The sequence below is a fragment of the Phaethon lepturus genome, unplaced genomic scaffold (assembly GCF_000687285.1).
Source record: "Phaethon lepturus isolate BGI_N335 unplaced genomic scaffold, ASM68728v1 scaffold45629, whole genome shotgun sequence".
Classification (NCBI taxonomy): domain Eukaryota; kingdom Metazoa; phylum Chordata; class Aves; order Phaethontiformes; family Phaethontidae; genus Phaethon; species Phaethon lepturus.
The window spans coordinates 6,256-17,480 of NW_010566464.1; the positions used below are offsets into that span (position 1 = coordinate 6,256).

At 50.7% G+C, this 11,225-nt stretch overlaps 1 protein-coding gene across 1 annotated transcript in view; it reads left to right on the forward strand.

The window, feature by feature from the left end:
• The window catches only part of MSI1 (musashi RNA-binding protein 1), a gene marked incomplete at its 5' end in the record, with an annotated part of 11,264 nt that extends 2,712 nt beyond the window's left edge, over positions 1–8,552 (forward strand). Inside the window, 7 exons of the mRNA XM_010295488.1 lie at positions 108–225; positions 1,849–1,929; positions 3,218–3,274; positions 6,228–6,296; positions 6,422–6,576; positions 7,073–7,138; positions 8,079–8,552. Of these exons, the coding sequence (XP_010293790.1) occupies positions 108–225; positions 1,849–1,929; positions 3,218–3,274; positions 6,228–6,296; positions 6,422–6,576; positions 7,073–7,114 (522 nt within the window). The remainder of the gene's footprint in view (positions 1–107; positions 226–1,848; positions 1,930–3,217; positions 3,275–6,227; positions 6,297–6,421; positions 6,577–7,072; positions 7,139–8,078) is intronic.
• Between the last annotated feature and the right edge of the window lie 2,673 nt (positions 8,553–11,225).

Consider the following 11,225-nt stretch of genomic DNA (forward strand, 5'->3'; position numbering starts at 1 on the left):
TCAGGGCGGGCAGCGCTGCCTGGCCTGCAGCCGGGGTGCTGCCTGTGCTCTGTGGCACCGCTCTGTGCTGGTGGAAGCTGAGCCTGATCTTTACTTTCTTGTGGCAGGTGGAGTGTAAAAAAGCGCAGCCGAAGGAGGTGATGTCCCCAACGGGCTCGGCACGAGGGCGGTCCCGAGTCATGCCTTACGGGATGGATGCCTTCATGCTCGGGATCGGCATGCTGGGTAAGCCCAAGGACAGGTCTCCTCCCCAGCTGCTGGTCCTGCCAGGCAGCAGCTTAGAGCTTTTATTCCGAGAGCAGGCAGGGCGGCCAAGGGCCGCTCTCCCTGCTGCAAGGCCGGGGATGCTGGGGGGGGAATGCCGGACCTGTTTGCGATCACAACTTGCCCTCTGGTGGCACCTGGAAAAACTGCAAACTTGTCACTGCTGCCCTGCGACAGCCGGGGCTGGCAAGACACAGCCATGTGCTGGGCAGCTCCGGCCCTCTGCGACTCCATTAACGGTCCCGCAATGCCATAGCATATAGACTGTAATTCTTTAATGGCGCTTGTGGAGTAGGATGTAACTACATAGCTGAACCGAGCGTGGAGTAATCTGTGCCCAGGCATCTTCCTCCCACACTTCTACAGACTTACCAACAAATTAGTTGGTTAAAGAGCTCCCAAGCTTCCACTTGCAACAGTGGTCCATATAAATGTCCTCACTGCCATTTAAAGACCATAACAGTGCCCTTGAAGTTCTAGTTAAGCTTTGTCTCGCCTCGTTCCCTCCCTCTCAGGGGCAGCAAGTATGCAGTATTGCAAGGAAAACCATACACTTACCGTGGGACTGTCTTGTAAGGAGGAACTGGTGACAAGCAGGCTGGGTTTCATGCCTATCAATGATTCTAAGGCAAATGTGTTCAGATAAAAGATTAAAAAAAGCAAAGTTGTTTGCAGCCCTCCCTTCTAGGTCTATAAACCCTCAAGCCTGGATCTGAGAGTCAAGCATGACCTTTCCAGCGTGGGTGCTGCTCCTGGCTTCTCTTCCTCCCTCTATTCATTCTAGCCAGGCTTGAGCTGAACCAAGGACACACTGTTTGCTCAGGATCACTGCTGGTGTTGCTGGGCAGGGTGTACTCAGCCTGGCCCTCCTTGCTAAGTTTGCCCAATAGCAGTTAGTCACTGAACAAAACCCCAAAAAGGGCATTTTTTTCCCCAATGTTTTTGCTTGACTTCTTGAAGGAAAATACATTTCCAGCCTGTGGTTTTGGGTTTTGCCTTTTCTAAGCCATCTGAATTTAAAGCAGCAAGGCTCAAGCTGAGTCATTGGGAAATCCACGTACTCATGTCTTGGGAGATCTCAAATCAAATATTCATCTCTCAGTTGGTGCCCTGCGTTCTCACAGGCTTGTTCAGTATAGGTGGTCAGCTTCCCAGGGAACGGCAGGAATTGTCCTCGTACCCGGCACCAGGAAGAAGCACTCTGCCTGCATTTGCTAGCACTTCTAGTGCAAAAGTGACTCAGAGCTACTCAGCCGTTCAAATGCCCCCACCTCCCTGATCTCCTCCTATTTGTAAATCCAGCTGATGCATGAGAAAGCCTTAGTCTGCAGAGCTGTGAGTTTCTGAGAAGGAAGCCTCCATGTCCTTACATGTTTGGACTGAGGAAAAAAAATGAAACAGGCCTGCTAAAACTCTTCTGCAGACGTGCATGTGCGTAGACTCTGCCCAGCAATTTCCTGGGGTTTTTGCTATTAGCCTTATTTGTGCTTTCTAACACTAATGGTCACGCTGCTTGTGAGCAGCCAGGCAGAGGACATGGACCCTGTGAGCTTGCAGTAACAGAGCCCTTTTCTCTTCCCCCAGGTTATCCAGGCTTCCAAGCTGCCACCTACGCGAGTCGAAGTTACACTGGCATTGCACCTGGCTACACTTACCAGTTCCCTGGTGAGTGGCGCTCCCTGCTTGGTTTTTTGGTCTGCCTTCAGGTGGTGGGAGTCCCTGGCGTGATCCGTGACCCAGGCTCTGACCCTTTCACCCTTTTCCCTGTTTGGTCTTTCTTTAAATTGGAGACGGATGTGGAGGGGGGAGGGGAGAAGCCATGGAATAGGTGGGAACAGCCTGTCCTTCATTAGGATTATCCTCACACTCCAGTAGCAGGAAAAGCCCAAGGCTGCTCTGATGCCCTTTATGTTAGCCTCCTCCGTAGGGCTGCTGCTGTGACACAGAAGGGCCCCTGCAGCTCTGCCTGTCTCGCTGCCTTTGTGTGTGTCTGTCTCTCTTTACCAGAGTTGCCACTGCTCTGAAAGTAGCACAGAATTTTAACATGTGGCTTTCCATGGGCCAGGGAACTCCTAGGCACCCGAAATGCAGGCGCCTGCAACGCTACAGTTGTGTTCTGAACAGCGCCTGGATCACTCACAGCCTCCAGAAAACATGTGTGAGGGCAGTGGGTTGCAGATCTCCCACAAATGGGGTGCTTTCAAGCTCCCAACCTTGCCATGTGCTCAGAACATGGATTCTGCGATCAATGGCTGGAACCTGCTGTGGGGCAGCTGCTCAGAGCTTTCTGGGGCCTCTTTTCCCTGTTCTCTGTGAGGCAGGGGAATGAGGTAGAGCACACTCAGGGAAAAGACTCTCTTGCTATTTTCTAGAGAAGTGGCAACTCTGAGCATCCTTTCCTTACTCCATCCCTCAGTGTGATGGTTTATATATGAAGTCTTGATGTTAGGGGCTGGGAATGGGAAATTTCCTCTTTGCCTGAGGCAAGCCCAGGCTGACCATGGCTGAAAGCTGCTGTTGCCTCCTAGCTGTCTGGAAGTTCTCTGTGAATCCAGTTTATGGGTCTCAATCACTATGGCTTCAAGTGCCTCATTGTAAACCCATGCCCAGATGAGTGTGGCACGTACTGAGCACTCAGTGGCATTGCAGCTGAGAGCTCAGACTAGATGGGTCACAGAGCAGTGCTCCGGGGCAGACCTGAGGCTGCACAGGGAAGCTTGCACTTGCCCTGCCTTGGCCAGATTTATTCTAAGGATAAATGGATCCTTTCAGTCTCCAGGGCAGGGGTCCAGCATCTTTCAGCACCAGTTATAAATTAGTTTAAAGAAGACACTGGTCTGGTCACAGTCCGGCTGCAGGCTGCTCCCCCAGCAGACCCCGGTTGCTGTCTCTCTGCGGGGTCTCCCTCAGAGCGTTTGATGAGTTCCTAAGCTGTCTTGCATTTCATTTTTAGAGTTCCGTGTAGAGCGGACCCCTCTCCCGAGTGCCCCCGTCCTCCCTGAGCTCACAGGTCAGTCCCGCTCATTTCCTACACTCAGAAGCTGGAAGGGGAGAAGGGGGCTTTGGGCTGTTGTAGTGGTGTCGCTGCTCCACAGCCTGGTGCAGTTAGACTGTTTCCTCTTCCATTTGTACAAGCTCCATCTAAAGCTGGGGCTGGAAAGACGGAGAGGCAATCAGAGCCATGTGTATTGCCTCTGAGAAGGGCAATGCAGGTCATACCAAATGAAGGCATTTAATCCTTAGATGGTGTTTCCTGCTGCTTGCCTCCTTTTTAGCTCCTTGTCCCAGGCTGGGTGTAAACCAGATACGGAAAACTGCAGAGACCAGAGTGAATTCTCAAAGGTCTACAAATGACCTTAACCTGAGCTGCTGCAAGGATGAGATTTGGAGTGCTGGGAGGAGGGAGAGGGCATGGGGGCACTCCTGGTTGCTCTAATCCCGTTTCCCTGCACAGCAGGGGCTGCAGGGAATGCTTTCCCTGCTTGGGGTGGTGCAGGTCCCCAACTACTCCCACATGAACTGCCCGGGCAGAAGTGAGTGTGGTGGGATGTACAAAGTCCTGCAGTGCCCGTAGGGAACTATGGAATGAAAGAGGGGCAGAGGACCATTCTCCAGAGACTAGTCCTGGCTCAGTGTCCTCACAGTGCAAATGCCCTCCGGATCCTCAACCTCTGGGTTGTGTGCAGCGTGCTCTCTCTAGGTGATGCTCCTTCTGTCTGCTCTCCCTTCCATGGCCATGTTTTCCCCAGCTCTGTCATGTCCATGGTTTTTGTCCTAGAAAAGCAGCTTTGTGTAGCACCCTGCTCCCTGTGTGCCATCTCATTTCTGTGGTGTTCCTCCTCTCCAGTGCTTCCTTGCCTCCACCTGTTTCAGGGTTTGAATCTCTCTGCAATGGGTGTCTGGAAAAGCTTCCTGAGAAGCTCTCCTGGAATTATCAGTACCAACAGGCTTGAAAGGGGGTTTCTGTGGCACAGAACCGTGTTGATGCTCAGGGAGTCCCTGTTCTGGAGGATGCAGAGGTTGGCAGCCACCAATGAACAAACTGGCCTGAGGAAGGTAGGGGGAGACCAAATCCTAGCTCCCTCTTAACAAAACCCTTCCCTGACGCCATGTATGCAACTGCATAAGCACCTGACCCTCAGCCTCTGAGCCTTTTGCTTGCCAAGCAAAGGAGCTGTGGGTCCAGTTGTTTTATTTACATGTGTGTTTTCCAGAGAAGCCCATAAAATTTGCAGAGGAGCATTGGTGACTTGGCAAAAGTGTTCTTCCCTCCAAGGTCCACCCCCAGCTGCACTGTGCCTTTTCCTAGTGGAGGTGAATCACCCAGGGCCTGGCTGTCAGCAGCGGCTGGGGTGCACCACGGCTCTGTACAACAAGCAGTTATTAATGCTGCTGTCCTGGCTGGGTGCCATGTTAGCTTACAGTCCTGAGTGTCTTGCTGAAGTACCAGCTGGGGATCGTGGCATTCTTCCCTTCCCATTACGCTTACCTACTGTTAAACAGTCACTGTGCAGCCTCTTGGCTAGGCCAAGAGCTGCGATTCCCATGTATAGGCTGGAGTTGGTCCCACGAAGGGCAGGGCCCCCTTCGTTCCTACAAAGGCCCGGCGAGCTGTGCAGCGCTCGAGGGCCCTTGTGCCTTCAAGTGGATGCGTGTGTGTAAATGGGCTGCGCTTTATGGGCTTGGCAAGTGGAACTGAGATGAGGGGATGGCACAAGCAGGGATGATTGCTCCAGCGCGCAGGCAGCTAACATGCAGGTGCTTTGTCATCACTACACAAACCCGCTGTCTCAGTAGCTAGACTGCAAAGGCAAGAAGAGGTTTTCCTGGAAAAAGAATTGGAATCTTTTTGAGAAGACCTGGCCTCTTTTCTCAGAAAAACTGCATTCATTCAGCTGTGTGTTAGGGACTTCACACAATGATGGGGCAGGAGGGTGGCTGCCAGCAGCCTTTCCTCCCCGGAACAGCATCTTTGGGGGTGATGCGAAGCAGCAACATGCTCACGTTGGCCCAGGGCCTGTAATGAGCGGCTAACCCAGATACAAGCCTCATATGACGTTTGCTTGAAACAGGCTGGTGCCTGCTACTAAATATTCCCTTATAAGCTAGTCTGGGTTTCAGCCTTAACGGGATTGATTTGTTCTGACCTCTTTTTATGGTGCTCTAAACAGAATCACAGTGAATTTCACATTCAGGCATGAAATGCTGACCCAGTCATTTTAAGGGCAAAGAGAAACATACTGGCTAGATGCCTCCTGCCCTGAGGGCTGAATGCCTGTGGCAGTAGAGTTGGGAATTAGAACTGCTACATATAAATTAAGACTTACTGTTTTAATTAAGCCATTTCTAGTTCCTGCTCCCTAGGTATATGTTTCCTGCTCTTCTACAATGAACAGCAAGGGTTTGAGCAGTTCAGGAGCAAAACTCGGGGTAGGGAGGATGTTGCGTCTTGAGCAAAGTAGAGAAATAGGGAGAAAGGGGCTATTAAACTGTTATTCAAGAATAGTACCAAGGGACAGAGAGGAGGAGCTGAGCCTCAGGACGCTGGGCTGTCAGCTGCTGTCCCCGAGCTGCTGTGTTTCTGCACATTTACAGCCAAAATCTGGATCTGTAGCTTCAGATTAAGTGCATCTTGCAAGCTAAGTAGCGACAGGATACATCTGAAATTGCCCACTTCTAGTTCAGCTCTTCCACGTCATGCCCTCAGCTGCTCCAGGGTGTGGGCTTAGCAGAGCTAAGTGATCTCTGGCTAGTGAGTTCCCCCAGACATTCGCTGTGCAAAAGGATACTAATAAATGCAGGGCTGTGCACTTCCCTATTGTCATCCTTTTATGTCCTGTGTGATGCACTAATCTGATACGTCTGTGTGGGCCTGGTGTTTTGCAGCGGGAACTGAAGGCTCCTGTTGAGGAGTTTCCCATGTAGCCACAGTGCCCCTCAGATGCCTGTTCCTTCTTTTCCAGCAATCCCCCTCACTGCGTATGGACCAATGGCGGCAGCAGCAGCTGCGGCGGCCGTGGTGCGAGGGACAGGTAACTGCCACTTTCCTCCCCAGCGCGGTGTCCTGTCATGGAGGTTTACAATGGGCTGCGGGAGGGGGGTGGGACGGGGTTGCATTTTTGGGATCTTCACTACGTAGTTTTGCTGCCTGCTGTAGGTTCCACCCCCAGTCGCACCGGTGGATTTCTGGGCACCACCAGCCCTGGGCCGATGGCAGAGCTTTATGGAGCCGCCAACCAGGACTCAGGGGTCAGCAGTTACATCAGCGCTGCCAGTCCAGCCCCGAGCACCGGCTTTGGCCACAGCCTAGGGGTGAGTGTTCCCTGTCAGGCTCCGTGCAGGCGGAGGAAGATGGAAAGTGGCACAGCCAGGGGAAGGGGCTGCATCTCCACATGGTGGTGGGGGTGAGCAGCAGTGGGCGGACCCCTCTCAGCCCACAGCCTGCTTTCTGGTTAAGAAATAGCACCTGCTGCAGCATTTGCCATGCCACCGCTGAGCCCCAGACCACAGACCAGTGGCGCAGGATGGAATGGTTCACTTGGAACCTGCATCCTTGGCCTCCAGTGGCTCACCCTGACCACCACTCAAGGTCCTAATCTCCAGACCTTTCCCTGATCTGGCCCACACTTTCCAAGAGCCTGTCTTGGCCCTGATGCAGTGTCCTGCAGTGTGATGTGCTCTTTAGACCTGGCACATCCAACTGAAACAGGCTTTCCCAGCATTTGGGCCATGACTGGGTTTGTTGTGGTAGTAATTCTCCTTCGCTTTTGTTTTGTTTAAAAGTGGGGGTTTAATTCTTTCTTCACAGGGTCCCTTGATTGCAACAGCTTTTACCAATGGGTATCACTGAAGCTGGGGACCAAGGAGGCAGGAGGTAAGAGAGCTTCAAACAGGAACGGGTAATGAGAGGAGTGAAGTTCTGAGGTAGCCCCTGTGCTTGGGCTCTCAGCAGGAGCTGTGGATGCCGCTGTGAGGCTCACCAGCCCGTGGGAGGAGTCCTGCGGCCAGCCTGGGGCTCTCTTTGGCACCAGAGGGTTGTCAGGTTGGGTTCCTACCTTATGCTCCCCAGTCTGGGAGTGCTGTGGAGAGGTCACTTAGTGTCTGGATGCAAAGAGGAAGGCAATGGGAGCACTGACAGAAAGAGGAAAGGTCTGCAGGGTTGGGCAGAATCACAACCCAGTGGTGACCCTGAGAGACAAGCTTGACTCACCTGCATGGCGGGGGAAGCCTCTTTGATGCAGCTGGTAGTTCTCACTGCTGCTGAGGCCCCTTCCTCTCCTGCCAGGCAGAAGGAAAATCTGGGTCTAATCAGTTTTGTTTCAGGTCCTCGGATGGGCCTGAGAGGGAACTGGTGGATGGTCTCTGCTTTGCAAACATGGCTGCAGTTAGCTGGCTTAAAATTAAAATTAAAAAAAAAAACAAACAGCTTTTCAAAAAGGAGGGCAAAAACTTGCAGGGAGCAGTGTCCAGACAGGAGCCCATGGCGGCCTGGCAGGGCTGCACTGAGCTGAGTACTGGAGGAACAGCTGGACCCCTCTGCGTCACAGGCCTCCCGGGGGCCGGGAGTGCCACAGGTCCGGGCAGGCAGGCTGCACGGCGTGTGGGGCCTTGTTTCCCAGGCGTGCACGTTGCCATTAAAGATGGAAGCACCTCTGCTGCCCTGTCACTGTGCCAGCGAGATGCACAGCAAGTCTGTGCTGGGGCAAGTTTGGGTATCGAGCATTTCTGTCAGATCACACTGGAGGAAGACCCCAAGAGAAAAGCTGTTGATTGTTCTAGATCCTGTCCCTTCCCTCCCCTGCTGTGTCCCACAGATTCCCCAGTGACCTAACCGAGGACAGCGGCTGGAGGATCTGGTGAGCCTCGGGGGATGAGCCAAGGTTACCTTTTTCTTGAATCAAACTGCACACTGCCGGCTGGCTGCCAGGCTCCTGCCGCCCTGCCCCGATCTCTCCATTTGACCAGACCACACTGGACTGAACCTGAGGAGATCATCTCGCTTTCTTACTAACCACCGACGGTTTACGCTTCCCCCCTCCCTGCCCCCAGCCCACCGATTCTTCTTTTATTTATTTTATTAGCTGTTAGTTTTATTTTTTTATTTTATTTTTTTATCTTTTTTTGGGGCTACCCCTTCTTTTTGTTGTTTGCTCTTTCCCGAGCTAGTAGACATATTTTATGAATTGGCTTTGTGATTGTGTTAGGTAGTTTTTATTGAGGAGTATTTTTATTTGGCTTTGAAACTGTTTGGAATATTTTCAACTCTGTTGTTGTTGTTGTCAGTGTTTTTAAAGCACGGTATGTAACAAGAATGCAGTTCTGAAGGGAAGAAAGAGACACAGAGAGAGCAAAGGCTGAGAGGAACTGATGTATTTCTATTTTTTTTAAAGAAACTGTTTTTAATTGTTTCTGTTTTGTAAATGTGAGGCTTTGAAAAGTGTGAAACTCCAAGGATCTGAAAACGTTGGACATCGCTATGGAACAAAACAAATGTATATTTTGCTAAGTGAAAAACACTATCCTTACAGCTGAAAGATTTTTTTTTTTCCCTAGGTTTAGTTTTACGTGGGGTTTTCTTTTTCCTCCTGTATAATATGTAAATATCGCGAGCTGAACCTGGCTGCCGCCTGCAGCCTGGCTCCAAGGAGCAGCTCCAGGTCTTGGACTTGGTGCCGCAGTGTGAGCAATACTCTCCAGCAGAATCCTGACAGGACTCCGTTCTTTTTTTGTACACCTTTTACTGTAAGATTTTAAGACCTCTGATGAGATGAAAGGGGGGGTGGGGGCGGGGGTGAAACGTACCGGCCATCGGCTGTTTTGCTGAGTGGGTTAAAGCTGCTTCCAATCGCTCGATGTACAGACTCCATCACTGGGCTCCGTAGTGCCAGCCTCTGGTTTGGCTTTAGGTAAAGGGCTTTACCGCCATTGCTTGTCTTGGTTACTTTGAAAGGAATTCACTCTCCAAACACTATCGCTTGTGTCAAGATTTCCTGGGAAAGGGGATCCTCCTCGGGAGGTGAGGGTGTCGGAAGGGCTGTCAGCCAGGGCCAGGGGGAGATTTGGGTGGTCATTCTCTGAAGGGCAGGGCGCTGGGTTGGGGAGTCATTAACGGGGGAGAAAAGCATTAGGGTGATGATTTGGGGGCGGGTTAAGGGCTTCTCAGGGATTATATGAATTATAGAATTGCAGCTTCCCATTTGCTTTACTCTGTGTTCTGAAGACTGTGGGAATTTGTCCGTTGTCCTGTGCAGGGGTGATCTGGTCCCTTCTCCAGAGGCTGCTGGGGCTTCCCCTGGCGCAGTCCAGGCCCCTGCTAACAAGCACTCTGCCGGGGGAAGCCTCCAGCAGGAGTACATGGGGCAGGTTTGGGTCTGGATTTCAGTGAACCAAAGACCTTGTTAAGGGGGGTGATTAAGCCTTTTATTAAGATGCAGCCAAACTCTTTTCCCAGGGAAATAACAGCTTCATCTTAAGTTTTAAAAATCATTCCCTCTCTTCCCCCAAACTGAGCCCCTGTAAGGGAGAGGGGCATTTAGAATAGGACTGGGAGGGCGACAGTGCCCGCAGGGCCGCCCTTCTCTTCCATCCCTCCCCGTCTGCCGGAGCTTGTTCTGACCTGGGCGATGCGTTTGGAGAGTTCTGTTTAGGTAAGAGGGTACTTAACAGATCAGTACTGAAAACACAAAGCAATAATTTTTGTTACTGAGACAAGAGTCTGTATGTCTGTTTTTTTAAATATTTCCTAAGTAAAGAAGAGCTGCATTTTATTGGGTTTATTTTTATTCTATATACTTCAAATTTGGGTCTGCAGACAGCGCTTTCCTCCGTCTTGGTATATGCGCTGAACTGCTTCCGTGCCCCCTCCAGACATCCAAGGCCAGCTGTGCTGCTGCTGGGCTGCGATTCACTCTCTGGCCAGTGCTGCCACTGCCTGGAGGCTGGGGCTCCGGTTTCAGGGTGGGCATTTTTTTTAAAAGAAATAAAGCTGTCTTTTTAAGCCAGTAAGTTATTACACTTCAATGTTTGTTCTCTCCACACCTGTAACCCTTTTTCCAGATTTCAGTTTTAAATTCCTAATAAATTATTTGAAAACTGTCCTTCTCTCTCATTATTCGGGGGTGGGAGATTTTCAGATGGAGGAGATTTCAGGTGAAGGTGGACCTGGCAGGAGTCATATCCTGCCATTAGGAAAAAAGCCCCAGGCAGAGCCCTGACTCTGTGTTCTGCTCCCAGACTTTGGCAGTGGCCCAGTTTATAATGGGAGGCAGATCTGGCTTTAACAGAGATTGTGTCTCTTCCCTACGTTACAGATGATTTGTATATGTATTTGTAAGTTCAAGAAAGGAGGAGACAGTGCGGTCTTTAGAAGTTTGGCTCTCATGCTCTGGATTCAATGACTACGGTGGACCGAGAAGGCTACATCTAAGAAAGTAACATATGGAAATGGGAAGGAAAGAAAAGTCCTTAACAGACAAGACTAAGAGAGAGAGGTGAATTCTAACAGTGTGAAATAGTAGGCAACCCTGTGCAACAGGTCTTAATTATAGAAGATTCTTAAAAATAATACAAGGCTCAAGCCTGTAAGTTTAGGAACCAGTTGTAAGTTGGGATGGCCTCACAAGCATACTGAGGACCAGCGGCTTTGTATGCAGCACAGGTTGGGAGAAACCAAAAATAGCATTGGTGGAAAAATCTTTACCCTGCTGGGATTTTTCTCATGAGGCACTCTTGTAATGCTCATGTGCTCACTTTCCCACACTTGGTGATCCTCTTGTTGAATTAAAATGTATGAAATCCAAGATAAGACAGTATTTTTGATTTGTGACTTTTTTAAGAAGGCCAGTTTATTGGAAATTTTCTTTGCAACATCACTAATAAATAGGACATTAAGTGAGGAAAAAGGAACCAGAGAGTCTTAAGGTCCACAGGTAAGAGAACAGAGAAATAATTTTAAAAAAAGG